Source organism: Nilaparvata lugens, chromosome 6 (genome assembly GCF_014356525.2).
Source record: "Nilaparvata lugens isolate BPH chromosome 6, ASM1435652v1, whole genome shotgun sequence".
Lineage (NCBI taxonomy): Eukaryota > Metazoa > Arthropoda > Insecta > Hemiptera > Delphacidae > Nilaparvata > Nilaparvata lugens.
This window is the reverse complement of record NC_052509.1, coordinates 49593539-49612352: the sequence shown is the minus strand read 5'-3', so window position 1 is coordinate 49612352 and position 18814 is coordinate 49593539. Positions and strand designations below refer to the sequence as shown.

The following is an 18814-nucleotide window of genomic DNA, read 5'->3' as shown; positions in this document are numbered from 1 at the left end:
AAATTATAGATCTTGAAGAGACAAACTCAGGCATATGTTGAAAGAAAATACACTAATCTGTTCAGGAGATACGTTCATTTTAGTGAAATTTCTAAACATGGCTGAACATTTCACATAAATGGGTTCCTCGATGCGAGGAACACGAATCTGCAATCGTATTTGCAAAATTCGCTACCGTTCAAAAATATGGCCGCCAAATTTGGCCTCGACATTTCTCAGTTCAAGCTCTATCTATGATGCGACTTTCACCAAATCTGAGATAATTCTGGTTTTTATAGAAAAACTAATTTTTGATATTTCTGAATGGATTATCAAGTTTGGTAGATAGGCTATAGTGAAGTCCACGTTATAATGACAGTATTTGATCAACTTTGGTTTTGCTATCCTTGTCTATCATTCGACAAAGCCGGTGGTTTTGAAACTATCCTTTTCTAGGTCCACAACGATGCCAATTATGTTTTTGACAGTGTATAAATATAATTAATTGATACAGAGAATCGGCATCGCTATTCTTCTATCTTTATCCACTGCCATTATAACGTGGACCTCACTATATTGGTATGAAATAAAAGATCGTAAGATACAAGTGAGGCATATAATAAAATTGGCAACATTTACTCATCATTATTTCATAATGTTCAGATATAACAGTTAAAATCTTTCAACAACAGAAACTACATAAAATGAATCTTAGTAATATATACTTTATTAATGCAATTATTATATCATCTTGTTTACTCAATGTCCCTAGCTTCCAGTATACAATTTATTTTTGTTAATTTTTCCTAACCGGCCTCACTACTTGTTCATGTTAAGAGGCATCCACTTTTTTAAGTCGCAAAGGTAAATCGAAAAGTTGCGCCCAACAAACGCACATTCACAGGTCTGTTGTAAGACTTGGAGGTGTATTGATAAATTATTTCAACAACTGTCTCAGCCAAGCACACTTTCGTGAACAATAAGCAGAACGATTTTAGTAATTCGTTCAACAACTCAATGTCACTAGCTTGCAAACGCACCAATTTTATTCTCAACACCATTCACAACAGTGATATAATTATCTAAGTGATAATATCTAAGGACATTGATTAAGTTAGAAGCTAAACCAGGATTCCCATATCAGTGACAGTGTGATCGTTACAGTGAGAATATTGTTTATATAAGTTCTAATGAGACTATTCATACCGCTTGGACATGCTGAGTGGGAACAGTCCAATAAGAACTCATGGGAATTATATCTTTACTGTGTCGATCTTTTTGACTGTCACTGATATGTGGAAATCACGCTTGTGGCGAATTCCCACATATCAGTGTCAGTCAGTGACCGGTACAGTGAAAATACTAGTAGTTCTGTGAACAGTAGACCTCGCGCTCAGTAAGTTACATTGACCTGTTGTTATTTTTTCTCAAAATTAATAAATAATTTATCAATTAAAAATGTCTAGAAAAAATTCTAAATAAACAAAGAGCTTTCTGTCCTATCGTGCCGTGACGTGCCGTCCCGGAATGTGAGTATGAGCGCTTTTATCAGGTCTGTCTGCCGTCGATAAGCCAATCCAATCAACCCATCAGAGAACATTCTGTGTTTTCGTGTTGGCGAAAAATCGGTGTGTTGATATTAATAAAATAAACTACCATAATTCTGATTTCCTACAGACTTCATTTCTAACGTTTCATGATTTTAGAAATCAATTTCTTTTCAATAATATTTTTTGCAATTTTAATCATCAGATTAAAAAAGAAAAATGTTTTCTATCAATAACTCAAAACTAGAATCATGGCCTCAACTTATGGAAAGAACTGTCTACTAACGTTGAAGGTAAGATGAATTTTCAAGATGTTCGATGTTTTTGAACGGGTCCACTAGACAGCTGATTTATGAATAATTCTAAAGTTGATTTTTACGGTAATATTGGCGTTCAAAGGAGACTCCTTTTCCTCTTGAATATTATCCTTAAAATGCCAAATTTCAAAAAAACCATATGTATACGTCGACGCGAAATTCAAAAAGGAACATACCTTTCAAAGTTCATGAAAATCTATTGCTGCGTTTCGCTGTAAATGCGGAACATAAAGAGAAATGCAAAACCGTCGACTTGAATCTTAGACCTCACTTCGCTCGGTCAAGAATTATATTCCAACTCAGCCATCCGGTGAAGCAATAACAAATAGAAATAATATGCTCACTGTACCAGACACTGATATGTGGGAATCCAGTGTTAGCTTCTAACTTCCTTAGCTATATATAATTCAAGCTTCGAGCTTAATATTCATTTTCCACAACACCACACCTAACATAATCAATGTCTTTAGCTATAATTCAAGCTTTGAGTTTACTACAGTGGAACTTGGTTATAACGCCATTTTAGGGAACACACATTTAATGACTCTATAGAAGATGTTTTAAAATCTTACATTTTAAACCAAGGAAGTTAAAAACAAGTTTTTATACGGAAAACACACTTTTTAAAGGTAATTTAGGAAATTCATATACTTTAACAAGTATGTATAACTGAATCTAAGCTAAAAACTCAAGTCTATCAGTTCTCCTCTCGTTCATCTCTCTCATCTGCTCAGTTCTCGGCCCAATTTTCTTGGTATTGTATAAGAAGGTTTATATTTTACGGACAATAAATCCGTGGTTTTCACAATGTAAATTACTTATAGTAATAAGTAACCTGTAAATAAATGACGTTATATCCGTGTTGTCGCTACAGCCGAGGGCGCTATAACCAAATTACACTGTGTTCATTATTCACAAAACCATTCACTAATATTGACATCTATCAAACTGTATTTACAAATCTATTGAGACACTATATCTATGAATCAATTTTCAATCATATCTACAGAAATATATTACAAGTCAGCTAGAGCCCGACCGGAGACCCAGTTCGAAATCGATGGTAGTGCTCTCCTGGCGCTCAATGTCCTTAGCTTTGAGCATGAACCTGTCGGCCAGCTTTTGGTCCTTGTGGACGCCGTCGCCGCGCCGGTACATCTGACTGAGGTTGGAGCAGCAGCCGAGGTGGTTGAGTTCGCAGCCGCGTGTCGCGTACTGTGCCGCTTTCGCGCTGTCCTTGGCGACGTTATGGTCCTTCGAGCCGAACAGGTAGAACGTGTTCAGCGCGAAGCACGCATCCGCGATCTCCGCACTGCACGCCTTGTCGAACATTTCCAGGCCCTGCAACACCCAGCCCAGCACATTCATTATCAACTCAATATACAGTAATTATAGTTTGTGTAAAACAAGTAGAGACTTGGCCCTCCATCCGAAGAAATTACAGGGTTGCCGAAATCGTGTAAAATTGCAACTTTCTCAAATTTCGAATACAACGTCAGAATTGAATTTAGAATATCATCCCCGATATCCTAGTAGTGCTAAAAATGTTTCAGGGTTGAAGGATTAAAAGGAAATTTAACTTTTATGATAAAATTGGAAATGATATTCTACATACAATTCTGACGTTGTATTCGAAATTTGAGAAAGTTGCAATTTTACACGAATTGGCACCCTGTCATTTCTTCGGATGGAGGGCCAAGTCTCAACTTATTTTACACAGACTATAGTTCGAGACACTAGCTATATTTGTACATTCCATAATACACAGATTATATACATGATCAGAAAAGAAAAACAGTTGCATTGTAGCAGCTTAGGGTTGTACCAGCAACAGCCGCATCCTTGTCAACCAGAGATTGAAGTTATCTTCATTTAATTGATAGATTCCGCCTTCCGGAACAAAGCTCTTGGGAATGCAGAGAGAAAGAGAGATTGATTTTTTATTGATTCTATTATGACGTGCTAGGTATTGATATACCCATTGCACTAAACAGGATTACAATACATAGTCAAATAAAAAGTATTACAAATAAAAATAGTTCGCTGTGAAATGTAAAAATATAATTATACTAAGAGAGAATGTAGATATTAAGATGATCAAGGTAGATAATGTTATGAAAAAGATAGAGGAAAGGATAAAATAAGAGAAATGAGAGAGAAAAGAAAAATGGAATGAAAGCTTATTCACATCTTAAAAAGAAAAGAAGAGTAGAAATTAAAGAAATAATATAAATGTTAATTAATTCGATTCTTGTTTACACCTACATATGAATCAATTTGATAAATATGATTATTAAAAATATGGTTAAAAGAAAAAGCAAAAACCAAGAAAGCAGTATCTCTTGTCACATACTATTAAAGAACATTGAAACTGTTCGAATAAATGGAAAGCCTTCTTCTAGTACCAAATATAATGACAAGAGTATAAAAATAGTTATTTGTATATCTAGAGTGAAAAATGCCCTTTTTTCTCCCTGAAGGGAAAGATTGATGCCCGAGGCGAAGCCGAGGGCAACAATTTCTCCGAGGGAGAAAAAAATATTATTCACTTGTGATATACACAGCATTTTTCCGCCACCTACATTTTTATAAAAACTGCAAATAAAATAATTTTAAAAACTTACGTGACCAGTGTCAATGTGTTACAACATAACCTAAAAATTAAACACAATTAAGTAATCACAATTCGCCGACAACAGCGCTATACGCTATCTGTCGGCAAAAGTTGTAACAACAATGGCCGACTCATTGTTTGATCTACATGTTTGCGTTCCAAATTTGAATAGTTAATGGGAAATATTTGTTGGCTGGTATTTTGAATAACATGGAATATAAAAAAATTGCATGGTTGCCTGTAAAGTCGGTATACGGGCGAAAATTTTACGTGACAACGACTTTGAGTGGTAAAATAATTTTAATGTGAATATTCATTCGTATAGTAGGAAGAAGGATGAAATAATAACTCACAATGAGAGTGAGTGAGAGGCACGCGTCCCTTCCACTCGGGCATGGTTAGCCCGCGCCCACCTAAGAGCGAGAGAGACAACCATTGACTTGACATTTTTAATTAGTGGCGCAGTCGCAGGAGATTGCTTGCGGCGCCTGAGCAGGTTGACTGCTCCGTTTCACTCTCTCTCCAGGTGAATGCCTTCGGGTTGGTGCGGCATTGCTCGCCACTGCTCCTATTCGTGCTCTTTCCAGACAACCGTGAACCGAAATGAACGCTCTCACTCGCTCTCATTGTGAGCGCATAACGTGGGAACGTAACGCAGTTTCTTGAAGTGTCTCCCGGCAAACCAATTTATAAGACGTTGTCACGTCAAAAATACTTTTAAATTTTTATAGTATACTAATATGAAGTATGTAATAGATAATTTTAGCATACAAACATATATATTTCATATGTTGATCATATTTCTGGTTGAGGTATTTAATTTAGTTGGCACAATGACTACTCTATTATGCTTCCTCATCTGAGCTTAGACCTTCTAACCTATTTCCAATGTAAGTTTTTAAAATAGAGATGCTCCCCATGTTATTAAAAATAATGGAGTTACTTTTTCGGATTGGTTTCTACGGTTTTGCAGATTTGACGTCTAGTGAGATCGGACTCCCCATATTACTTACTTTTCCTCCCTAGGGAGTATTTCCGTTTTTTAGTACCGAGAGCGAAAAAGTGACACTTTAGTATTATGTTCCAGGGAGTAAAGTAAGTACTTTAGACAGTAGGTGGAGAAAATACATTTTCAACTACTTTGCTGGTGAACCTTTCCAATAGGTAATACATTGATTTTCAGATGGGCTTTTGAAGTTCTGAATACAAAAACTACAATATCACTTATCAAATTGAATTTTTAAATTACAGTTACAATTTTTAGAAAATAGAAATATTAGGCAAACCTGATTGTAGTCCCTAAGTTTGTCCGGCCCATAGGCAATGAGAGTTGCGCCCCGATAGCATGCTCGTGCGTTTCCTAAATTACAGCCTTTTTCTAGATAATCTATGGCCTGAAACAACAGAAACACGACACGATTACAAATAATTTTGCAGAATTCTACTGAAAAAGTTTCACCATTAATAAAGACGCCGTCGCCGCGCCGGTACATCTGACTGAGGTTGGAGCAGCAGCCGAGGTGGTTGAGTTCGCAGCCGCGTGTCGCGTACTGTGCCGCTTTCGCGCTGTCCTTGGCGACGTTGTGGTCCTTCGAGCCGAACAGGTAGAACGTGTTCAGCGCGAAGCACGCATCCGCGATCTCCGCACTGCACGCCTTGTCGAACATTTCCAGGCCCTGCAACACCCAGCCCAGCACATTCATTATCAACTCAATATACAGTAATTATAGTTTGTGTAAAACAAGTAGAGACTTGGCCCTCCATCCGAAGAAATTACAGGGTTGCCGAAATCGTGTAAAATTGCAACTTTCTCAAATTTCGAATACAACGTCAGAATTGAATTTAGAATATCATCCCCGATATCCTAGTAGTGCTAAAAATGTTTCAGGGTTGAAGGATTAAAAGGAAATTTAACTTTTATGATAAAATTGGAAATGATATTCTACATACAATTCTGACGTTGTATTCGAAATTTGAGAAAGTTGCAATTTTACACGAATTGGCAACCCTGTCATTTCTTCGGATGGAGGGCCAAGTCTCAACTTATTTTACACAGACTATAGTTCGAGACACTAGCTATATTTGTACATTCCATAATACACAGATTATATACATGATCAGAAAAGAAAAACAGTTGCATTGTAGCAGCTTAGGGTTGTACCAGCAACAGCCGCATCCTTGTCAACCAGAGATTGAAGTTATCTTCATTTAATTGATAGATTCCGCCTTCCGGAACAAAGCTCTTGGGAATGCAGAGAAAAAGAGAGATTGATTTTTTATTGATTCTATTATGACGTGCTAGGTATTGATATACCCATTGCACTAAACAGGATTACAATACATAGTCAAATAAAAAGTATTACAAATAAAAATAGTTCGCTGTGAAATGTAAAAATATAATTATACTAAGAGAGAATGTAGATATTAAGATGATCAAGGTAGATAATGTTATGAAAAAGAGAGAGGAAAGAATAAAATAAGAGAAATGAGAGAGAAAAGAAAAATGGAATGAAAGCTTATTCACATCTTAAAAAGAAAAAGAAGAGTAGAAATTAAAGAAATAATATAAATGTTAATTAATTCGATTCTTGTTTACACCTACATATGAATCAATTTGATAAATATGATTATTAAAAATATGGTTAAAAGAAAAAGCAAAAACCAAGAAAGCAGTATCTCTTGTCACATACTATTAAAGAACATTGAAACTGTTCGAATAAATGGAAAGCCTTCTTCTAGTACCAAATATAATGACAAGAGTATAAAAATAGTTATTTGTATATCTAGAGTGAAAAATGCCCTTTTTTCTCCCTGAAGGGAAAGATTGATGCCCGAGGCGAAGCCGAGGGCAACAATTTCTCCGAGGGAGAAAAAAACATTTTTCACTTGTGATATACACAGCATTTTTCCGCCACCTACATTTTTATAAAAACTGCAAATAAAATAATTTTAAAAACTTACGTGACCAGTGTCAATGTGTTACAACATAACCTAAAAATTAAACACAATTAAGTAATCACAATTCGCCGACAACAGCGCTATACGCTATCTGTCGGCAAAAGTTGTAACAACAATGGCCGACTCATTGTTTGATCTACATGTTTGCGTTCCAAATTTGAATAGTTAATGGGAAATATTTGTTGGCTGGTATTTTGAATAACATGGAATATAAAAAAATTGCATGGTTGCCTGTAAAGTCGGTATACGGGCGAAAGTTTTACGTGACAACGACTTTGAGTGGTAAAATAATTTTAATGTGAATATTCATTCGTATAGTAGGAAGAAGGATGAAATAATAACTCACAATGAGAGTGAGTGAGAGGCACGCGTCCCTTCCACTCGGGCATGGTTAGCCCGCGCCCACCTAAGAGCGAGAGAGACAACCATTGACTTGACATTTTTAATTAGTGGCGCAGTCGCAGGAGATTGCTTGCGGCGCCTGCGCAGGTTGACTGCTCCGTTTCACTCTCTCTCCAGGTGAATGCCTTCGGGTTGGTGCGGCATTGCTCGCCACTGCTCCTATTCGTGCTCTTTCCAGACGACCGTGAACCGAAACGAACGCTCTCACTCGCTCTCATTGTGAGCGCATAACGTGGGAACGTAACGCAGTTTCTTGAAGTGTCTCCCGGCAAACCAATTTATAAGACGTTGTCACGTCAAAAATACTTTTAAATTTTTATAGTATACTAATATGAAGTATGTAATAGATAATTTTAGCATACAAACATATATATTTCATATGTTGATCATATTTCTGGTTGAGGTATTTAATTTAGTTGGCTCAATGACTACTCTATTATGTTTCCTCATCTGAGACCTTCTAACCTATTTCCAATGTAAGTTTTTAAAATAGAGATGCTCCCCATGTTATTAAAAATAATGGAGTTACTTTTTCGGATTGGTTTCTACGGTTTTGCAGATTTGACGTCTAGTGAGATCGGACTCCCCATATTACTTACTTTTCCTCCCTAGGGAGTATTTCCGTTTTTTAGTACCGAGAGCGAAAAAGTGACACTTTAGTATTATGTTCCAGGGAGTAAAGTAAGTACTTTAGACAGTAGGTGGAGAAAATACATTTTCAACTACTTTGCTGGTGAACCTTTCCAATAGGTAATACATTGATTTTCAGATGGGCTTTTGAAGTTCTGAATACAAAAACTACAATATCACTTATCAAATTGAATTTTTAAATTACAGTTACAATTTTTAGAAAATAGAAATATTAGGCAAACCTGATTGTAGTCCCTAAGTTTGTCCGGCCCATAGGCAATGAGAGTTGCGCCCCGATAGCATGCTCGTGCGTTTCCTAAATTACAGCCTTTTTCTAGATAATCTATGGCCTGAAACAACAGAAACACGACACGATTACAAATAATTTTGCAGAATTCTACTGAAAAAGTTTCACCATTAATAAAGTTATGTTATACTATCCCCATGTATCCAATCGATTTATTTGAGGAAATTTAGTTGCAGAATATTCATTCATCTCTCCACTGTTAGATCTTTTTCTTTCATCTATCCTTCAATCATAATTTCATTTATCCTTCAATCATAATTTGATTATACCAATTTCAAAAAATCTGTCGTTACTTTTTTCACTCATATGGCCAATATTGGGCGATTGGACCACTTTGATGAATAATGGATAAGATAAATACTAGCCCAATACTTTTGAACTTTTCCTGATCGCGATTTACCTAGCCTCTACGAAAACACTTGAAATTGCTTGCTAACTTTCATCAATAGTACCGTAACCTGTAAATTAACTTGAGTGTCTAGATTTTGTTCATCTAATGTTGTATAAACCATTCTTGGATTTAGGAAGATCATACAATACTGATATTCCTTTTATGAAGTTTTTCATCCATTGCTAACCATTGCATCAAGTTATTTCATATATAATAAATTATGTACTTAAGGAAAAGTCAACCGTCAAACTTTAAACACAATCTTACCTTGGAGTCGTCTATTTTTGGTATACCCTTGCCCTGCATAAAGTAACCACCAGCTTTATAACAACTGTGTGCATGATCGTTTGTGTCACAATTATTTTTGTAAATTTTAAATGCACTTTTGAAGTTGCTATTTACACTCTCCTCATAGTCACCCAATAGATGGCAAACTGGAAAAAGAAAAATTGTAAATGATTATGTTTACTCAACTGATTGATATGTCTGGTCTGTAGATATAATTTGGTTGAATAATAAGACTTCTAAGTTTTTTAAAGTAAGTATACACTCTTGTTGAATTGACTGTAGTGAGGTCGGCGTTGTAATGGAAGTATTTGATTAGTGAGAAAGCAGATAGCGCTATCCTTTCCTACCTCCCCAACGTCGCCAGATCGTCTTACAACAATGTAGAAATATGCTTAATTAAAAAAATTATGCTTGATTTAAAAAATATTCAATCTTGTATAAAAATGTATTAATTAATCATTGAAAAATTTATTTTTTTGACAAATTAAATATTTAACACGAATAAACAGATAATATCACATCATGATTTATACTGGTATCAGCTATTCTCTACCTCTACAAAAGGCAGTGGCAAGGCAGAGAATTGACAACGCTGTTCTTCTATTTTTCTTTAATGCCATAATAAGATGTCCTTCACTATACCTATAGTGGGGTCCACGTTATAATGGTAGTAGAGAAAGATAGGAGAAAGACGTTGCCGATCCTCTGTCTTGTCAATGCTTTCTATAGTCGTAGCTGATACAGATTTATTGTTTTTAATATTAACGGTTAGTTCTCGTTTAAAATAATCAATTATACTTTATTAAGCAAGAAATTATATTTTTCAATTAAATGAATTTGCATAATAATTAAGATGAAATATTTTGTTAATTAATTAATAATTTTACATTGTTAAAAGACGATCTGGCAACAGAGCAAAGCGAGAAAGAGATAGCGCTATCCGCTTTGTTAAATGATAAACAAGGATAGCAATACCATTGCTAATCAATCTCTGTCATTTTAACATGGACCTCACTATAGTAATAAAAATTAGCCTAAGAATCTAAAAAAATCTAGGCTATTCAAATGTTAACAATAAAAAACTAGAACCAACCTCAGTATTTTTCATTTTTTTAAAGTTTATGAGAATATATTTGAAAATTTAAAACAAAATTTTATAATGCTCAGAGGACACGATAAGAACCGGTTAACCTAAAAATCATTCAAAATATTCCTTGCTTGTATCTGGATTAAAACTATTTTTATTTACATGACCCAATTTACAAATAAAAAAAGTAACATTTTAATTTATTTAATCAACTTGTATATTTTAATACATGCTACCATAGATCAAATAAACAAATTTGTGTCTGTGATGCTACAAGTTAACCTAAAAATCCACTCACCTTCTGGTTTTTTTTCGGAGAAGCATCCAAACCTATATTCTATACCCAAGTTTTTTAGGAAAAGTTCCACCTCTTCTTTATCTTTAAAGTTGTAAGCCATATTACATTCAAATAATATCCATTTAACTAAATTTAAAAATACTGTTTAGCACAACCGCTCGAACCTAAACTTCAGAAGACAAGCACGAAGACGTTAGTGAACACGAACAGCTGATGTTGTTACCAATTCTAATCAGCTGTTTCAATTCTGCTCTCAATGGTTTTTTGCTCAGCTGACTGGGATCTGTTTCTGCTTTTATTTTATAAAAAATCATCATTTTCCATAACCAACTTTGGGTAATCATTGATCATATTGATCATGAATAATAATAATATTATGAAGTTTTTTGTGGTATAAATTTTCTCAAACGTTAGAGGTAAGTCAAAAATGTAAAAGTTTATTTGCTTTCAAAACAAATTGGCTAAGCTCTAGCCGGTGTGCTCCCCCTGTTATCTCAGTTATTAAAAATAGTAATATCACATCGTGTTGTCTGTGGTAATATTAAATTATTCATTTAAAAATGAGGATACAATATTCGATTTTTTTTCAAAATCTTGCCTGATAGGCTAATATTTAGCCTATGATTGAAACTCTAATTTTATTCCCTGAAATAAAAGCTACAATCACTCTAATGTAGTATAATTTTCAATTTTAGGATAACCAAATGAGTTCTATGAACCCATAATTTTTTTTAATAAAAGATGTTGGGCTGGTGCGGCAATTTTACCCATTTTTTATTTTTCAATTCAGAAATTCTGTTTCAGTTCCTGAAATTCATTTCATAAATCACTTTAAACCTTAACAAATGCTGCTGAATAAATGTTATTTCATCAGGTGAGTAAGGATTGTTCATTCTATTTCCAATTTTCTTAATTCTCAACACATCCCAAAAGTCTATGACTTATTCATGTTTTTTCAGAATAACTTAATCATTAGGAACTATTTAAGTAATAATTTAAGAAGGTACACTGCTTTCTTCCAGTCAAGTAGGACTGGAAGTAAGGACTGATTTCAAGTAGGACTGATTTCTCTCGAAGTGGAACACAAGCTGTTCCTTCATTAGGGTCTCCAACACCTTACCCAATACAGGAATCATTCATATATTATGTCTATAGTTGTTTATAGACTTAGGGTAACCTTTTTGAAGGCAGGAATCGTGCGGCATAACTTCAGGGCATCAGAAAAACAGCCGTGACGCAGAATTATATTGAGCACATGAGATAGAGGCAGAGCAATTACATCCGCGACAAACTTCAAAACACCAACTATCATCATACTCACAAAAAAATCACAAGTTTTAAACTCATTATATTGAATAAATATTCCAGATATAATAAGTTATGTATCTTAAATCAAAAATCAATAATGGATTAACTTCATCCCAACACATATTATAGTAGGGTATCATAATTAGGATTATACGAGGGTGAATCAAATGAAAACCTTAAAAGTGATGTAAAGTTCCGAGACGTTGTAGGATTGATCCGGTAGTTGGCAGGGATGTTTGTTGAAGCTCACACAATGACCACCAGGTGCATCAGTGACCTTGCTACACCCATCTAGCGGTGACTTCAGTTACAATATGGTCGCCCCATTATCAATATGCACCGAATTAGATCAGCGATCAGACATTCGTTTCTTGAGCAGTGAAGGTGTCAAACCAATGGAAATTCATCACATGATGACAGTACAGTATGTTGATTCATGTTAGTCCAGAAACAAATATTAGTATCAACCAGAAACAAAAAAAAAGGAATGGCGCCATAGCTCATCGCCAAAATCAAAAAATTCCGAACTCAGCGATCAGCAGAAAAAATCATGCTGACTCTCTTCTGGGATGTAAACGGAGTAATTTTGGAGCATTACATTGACAGGGGAATGAAAGTAAACATTAATTCTTATCCTAATCTCTTAAAAAATCAACTTCAGGCCAGCAATCGGGAGTAAACGTCGAGGACATCTCACTTCAGCTGTGTTGTTACAGCATGACAACGCCCGACCACATACAGCCCGTCTCTCTCTTCAAACTATCCAGAATATAAAATTTGAATGCCTTATTCACCCACCTTATTCTCCAAATCTCGCCCCCAATGACTTTCATGTGTTTGGAAAGCTTAAAGATGCAATGGAAGACAAGCATTTCCAAAGTGATGAAAAAGTGAAAACCGTGGTGCACGAGTGGCTACAGGCACAACCAAAAGAGTTCTTCAAACGTGGTATCCATGCGCTTCCAAAGCGGTCCAACACTTGCATAAAACTGCAACGAGACTATGTCAAAAATGATAAATAATGTGAGTTTCACTTAATTTCCAAAATAAATAATATATACTTTCAAGGTTTCATTTGATTCACGCAATCTAACACTTTTAAGGTTTTATTTGATTCAAGCAATCTCTTGCATTTAATGTGTATTATAATTATGTATCTATATTTGTAAATAAAGTCCTCTTAATGCTAATCATTGGTACTCAGATAAATTATTATCTTTACAGGTGTTTTCTGCACGTAGATTGGAAGTTTTAAGTGGGAGAAGAAAATGGAGCCGATGTACATAAAAGATATACGACCCGACTCGAAAAACGTGAATCTGACGTTCATAGTTTTGGAAGTGGGAAATCCGACTTTATTGAAGGACAACCGGGAAGTGCGGACGTTGAAGGTGGCCGACGCCACAGCCTGCATCAACATGTCATTGTGGGATGAGCCTGGCAAACTGTTGATGCCAGGTGACATAGTGCGCATGACCAAAGGCTACGCGTCAATTTGGCGCGCATGTCTCACACTCTACCCCGGCAAAAATGGCGATTTGAACAAAATCGGCGAGTTCTGTATGGTTTTCAACGAACAGCTCAACATGAGCGAACCCAACCCTTGTTTGATGGGTGGGTCAGGGGGGTCTAGTGGACCCCCCAACGGCGGGAATGGGGCTGGGGGGAGGCGGCCCCCATCATTGTTAACCCCCACTTCGGTCCCGGCAGCGACGGTAACCTCACATCAACCGACACAAAATCAATCGAGCGCGGTTAAGAACAGTGGCAGCCGGTACAGTAACGAGCCGCCACAGCTGACCGCGCAGGTGCCTCTGTCGGCCGTCAACAAGTCGAAATCGGGATCGAGGGGTGATGGAGCGGGAGCTGGGGGAGGGGGAAGGACTGGACAACGTAACTCGTCTACAGTGCGGTCAGAGAGACGTCAATGATTTGACTTTAGGAGTGTGCAACTCTACGGTGCGATTCACTTCAAACTGTCATCATTTCATTTCATTTATTCATAGACAATAGATACAATACAGGTGAAAACATACATCATTTGTTGTATGGAAAGCATTGATGTTATTTCATAAGCACGCTGCACACAGGGACAGTAGTAGCTTCCACTAGCTGCTGCGGGAATACAGAATCGGAAATGTCTGCAAGTCAAAAGTACATATCAGTAGAAGCTACTATTGTCCCTGTGTGCAGTGAATGTCACAATAAGTGTGTCCATTTTTACTCACTCCTTGCCAATGAAACCATTATAGCTTGGGGGTTCTCATCCCATTCCAATGAGGTGTTCAAGATACAAAAGCGTGCTATCCGAATTGTAGAAGGCCTTCCAGTATATCATACATGTAGAGGGACTTTTAGCAGACTTGGCATTATGACATTTTATGGTCTTCTCGTTTATCGGTCTGTTATATATATATATATTATATATATATATATATATATATATATTATATATATATATATAATATATATATATATAAGAAGGAATGGTGATCGTTTTACAACTGTAGGCGCTAGTCACAATTATTCTACAAGACATGGTCATAATTTGCTACTTCCCCAACATCGTCTTGCCCTGTCTGAAGGGGATATAAATGTCACTGGTATTAAAATTTATAATAAATTACCAGATAGCTTGAAGTCGATTAATAATGATGCTTTGTTGAAAAAAAGTTTGTTGTAGAAGGAGAGTTTTACTCGTTGAATGAGTTTTTGTCTGGCTGACTTTTTCTGATCTTTTATTATGTTAACTAAATACAAAAAACATGTTACCTATGTGTATATATTTGTACTTATGACGACTGCGATATACAGACATTTCTTGTTATTGTATTTATGCAGAAAATAAAGAATTTGAATTTTGAATAGACCTTAGAAACATTATAGACCATTATTAACTAGGTACTGTATGTCAATATAACAATCAAATTATAACATAATTTGAACATAAATTATAACATAATATCCTGAATGGATGAATGTTACAACGTTGACAATAGATATCGACAAACCCACCTTTTTACCAGGAAAAATAAGTGAAAATTTTTAGTTCAAGAATTTAAGTTCTATTATTATTTCAACGCATCTATTATTATTTATTATTACATCGTTGAAGCTAACTTTCAATATAGCTCTAGTTACTTTGAGCACTATAAAATATATGAAAGTAACCAAAACTCCTTTATTTTTGGGTATTTTCGAAAATCTGACTTACGTTTATAGTATTTGGGGGTGTTGATCTAAAGCTTGTAATCAGAATTTTTCTATATTTGGTCATAAGAAAGGTAAGTTTGAGAAGAAAAGAGATGAGTAATCAATATTGCGCACCTCTTGTGAAATACAAAACCGCTGCGGCACATTGGTCTGGTGCATTTCGCATTTGTTGCGAAGAAACTGCCATATTTCAATGTTGTAGACCGTTTCCATTTCCACTAGTTCCCGTAATTAGATCTCATGTTGCAGCGCTGTAGTAATAGGAAAGAGTCTTTATGAATAATATATTAGCCATTCAATGCTGAAAGTTCAATATAAAACTCACTATAATGAGATTGTTGTCAACACAAAAAAAAAAGAATTTTGTGGATTTTGAATTCAAAGAGGTGATTTACAATTTTGTAAGAGATCTTGGTATTCGAAGAGGTGAAGTGATCAGAGCCAAAAATCATTCTAATCAGCTAAATGTATAATTAGGTTAACGTATCAATGTTATAGAATTTAGTAATTTCAATGTGATGAATGATATATCAATAATAATATTTCAAGTTCCATTCTCCTGTTCAATTCTGTTAAAGTTTCATTTATTTATTTTACAAAACACTATAATTATAAAATATAATACAACCCGTATCAATGTAATAAAATTTGAAAATTTCAATGTCATAAATGCTATATCAATAATAGTATTTTATTGAAGCTCCTTTTTGCTGTGGATAACAACCAAAGACCGAAGTAAATGTAGCACAATAAAATACTAGCACGGCACTGTTGATTTTAATATTTTACTCGTTGATATCTTATTCTCAATCCCTAAAATTGTTATATCGTATGTACAGTATAATAAAAGGCATTCCTTAATGATAATATTCTGCACAAATTTATTACTTATGAATTATGGTTCTATGTAATTTTTTTAAATGATAAAGAATGTATTTTGAAAATAAAAATAGAATATGAATTTTAATTTGTGGCGAATATTCATTTTGAATTAGTCAATACTGATGTTTATTTAAGTGTGCACTAGAAGATGGAATATGTCGCCAAAATATATCATAGTGTTTTTAAAGAATTGTTTAATGGTTTTAATAATTTATTGAAGTTTGTTTTGTTTTTAAAGAAATAAAATGTTTTTTTTTTATGGTATTTGCAGCAGAAATGTTATAGCAAAATCATGTAATTCAGTGCACATCATAGATAATTTTTAATCCTTGTCTTTATTTTATGCATAATTTCTAATTCGAAAATAAATCATTTTATACTTTTTATGTAGCATATCTCGAATACAAATTTATATAACCCGACTTCCTCGTTGAATAATAATATTATTTTGGTGTAGATGATAATGACAATTCAATTTTTTGAGCATTGATTAGTGAAAATTCATAAGTAATACAATAAAAAATCTGGCAAACCACTAATACAATCAGATTCTATTGTATTCTCATAAATAAATTAATGAATACACAAACGGAATTTTAAAAATTTCGATACTACTACTGGGGGTGTGTGCCCACAGAGACCTGTCAAACTTTCAGAGCTCCACGTTCTTAAACTGAAACTAATAATTAATTATTAAATTGGTACGAGAGAAAGCGACGCTTATCATCTTATTAAATTGATATCAGTATCAATTTAATAATTGAAGCTGCAGATAAAAACAAGCTAAATAATTTTTTATATATAAATACTCTATAAAATTCTTTTCAATAATAAAAAGAAGCTGCAGATTATATTAAGTAGCTCATACATTCATATTAATAGAACATACATTCAGACATGTGACAGGACGAATTGAGGACTAGACTGCCGACTCACAACCTCCTACCAATCCTACTAAAAGAGAAAACATGTAGATTCCCTGGTCACAGACTATGGAGAAGACAAAACAAGTAATTTACTCTCTCACCCAGTTGCACAAATTCTGTTAACTTTCAATCCCGATTAAATGTCTCGAAAACCAATCAGAGAAGCTATCTTCTCAACTCATAAAAGTCTTCTATGATTGGTTCTTGTTAAATTTGATCATGATTAAAATTTAAGAGGCTTTTGTCAGACAGGCTCTGTATGATAGTATCTTGCTCGTCCTCGATTGAGAAATCGACCCAGTACGCTTGTATTTGACCGTCGTTATTTTGTCCAAGGGAAGAATAGAATGTGGACCTGCAGAACTTGTAACGTCTGACCGCTTTCTGTGTGGCAGAGAGGACCTAGAGTCCTAACTCGGCCCTTAATAAAGGCAATTATTTAATTCACTCTCTTATCCATTTCCTGCTCACTGAAAGATGAGATTCGGCAAATAATTGATTGAAATATCAATACTCTCCTTTCATTATAATCACCTTCAAGTATTTTGAGTTATCTTCAAGTATATTTGCTTCCACAGTTATTTAGTTCTTAAACGTCTTGAGGGTCAAGTGTGAGAGAGGGCTGGCTGCGCCCTAACTTCGCCCTTTTATGCTGGCCACTAACGGATGAACATGTATGCTACACAGTTTCTTACATTGTTGTGTCATGCCTGTCATCACAGCGAAACAGTTCGAGTAAAATGTTTTGAGGTTTGTATCTCCAATTTTTGTCGTTTATTTTTCTCTTCGCTGCTCTATTTGAGGTTGAATTATTTTTCTATCATTATACAGAGTGATTCAAAAAGGATTTTACAACTTTGAAAATTCATATAAATCTTATTAAACAAGGTACAGAGCTGGTTTTGGTGTTGTTTTAAAGGAAAAAACTTCAAGTTTTTTTACCTTGAACTAAAGATGTTCTATGTGACTTCCGTTGGTTATCCTGCAGACATACACCATCAATAGTCGATTTCTTCCCAGACTTGCACTAGCATTTCAGGTGTAACTTGCTCAACAGCAGCGCAAATCCTTGCTCTAAGTTCAGGTAGAGTGGCTGGCAAAGGAGGTACATACACCATATCTTTTATGAAACCTCACAAGAAAAAATCCAACGGTGTAAGTCTGAGGAACGAGGGGGCCATGCAATTGGCGCATTACGGCCAATCCACTGATTTGGAAAGCGGTCATTAAGAAAATCCCGGACGTCAGTCAGATGTGGTGGTGCGCCATCTTGCATAAAGAAAACATTTCGTTCTCGGTCATCCTCATCGGTCTGTGGTATAAAACATTTTTGCAACATATCAAGGTACAGTATGCCGATTTTCAAACCAAAACACAGAGCTAGCACGCTCGGGTCCAGTGAAGGCAGCCATCTTTGACGTAACTGCCGCTAGCGCTTGTGTGACGCGACCCGGCACTAGCGAACTACGCGAGTCAAAACTTGGAGTGTTTTCCTATAAAACAACACCAAAACCAACTCTGTACATTGTTTAATAAGATTTATATGAATTTTGTAAAGTTGTAAAGTCCTTTTTGAATAACCCGGTATTTTTTTATTTTTCAGTGGTTTATTTATTAATGAATTAGTCTTACAACAAAGTGAGCGACTAAAAATAATTGGATATTCA

At 35.1% G+C, this 18814-nt stretch overlaps 2 protein-coding genes across 3 annotated transcripts; one reads left to right on the top strand and one right to left on the bottom strand.

Annotated features, from left to right (window-relative positions):
- Nucleotides 1-581: 581 nt before the first annotated feature.
- On the bottom strand, nt 582-11017 carry LOC111050486 (cytochrome c oxidase assembly factor 7 homolog). Its single transcript, XM_039431048.1, has 5 exons — nt 10819-11017; nt 9413-9579; nt 8690-8797; nt 5981-6133; nt 582-3031 (listed from the first exon to the last, which is right to left on the bottom strand). The coding sequence occupies exons 1-5, from the start codon at nt 10916-10918 to the stop codon at nt 2867-2869; spliced, it is 693 nt and encodes a 230-aa protein (XP_039286982.1). The 5' UTR covers nt 10919-11017; the 3' UTR covers nt 582-2866.
- Nucleotides 11018-11075: 58 nt separating this feature from the next.
- LOC111050485 (SOSS complex subunit B homolog) lies at nt 11076-14152 on the top strand. 2 transcript variants are annotated; one of them, XR_002606049.2, is made up of 3 exons: nt 11076-11234; nt 11623-11692; nt 13351-13362. XR_002606049.2 is itself a non-coding variant. In XM_022336823.2 (2 exons), exon 2 carries the CDS (start codon nt 13395-13397, stop codon nt 14055-14057), a length of 663 nt encoding a protein of 220 aa, XP_022192515.2. In that variant the 5' UTR covers nt 11097-11234; nt 13351-13394; the 3' UTR covers nt 14058-14152. The 2 variants fall into 2 exon arrangements, 1 of the variants encoding a protein (XP_022192515.2); XM_022336823.2 differs by lacking the exon at nt 11623-11692 and having other exon boundaries at nt 11097-11234; nt 13351-14152.
- The last annotated feature ends 4662 nt before the right edge of the window (nt 14153-18814 follow it).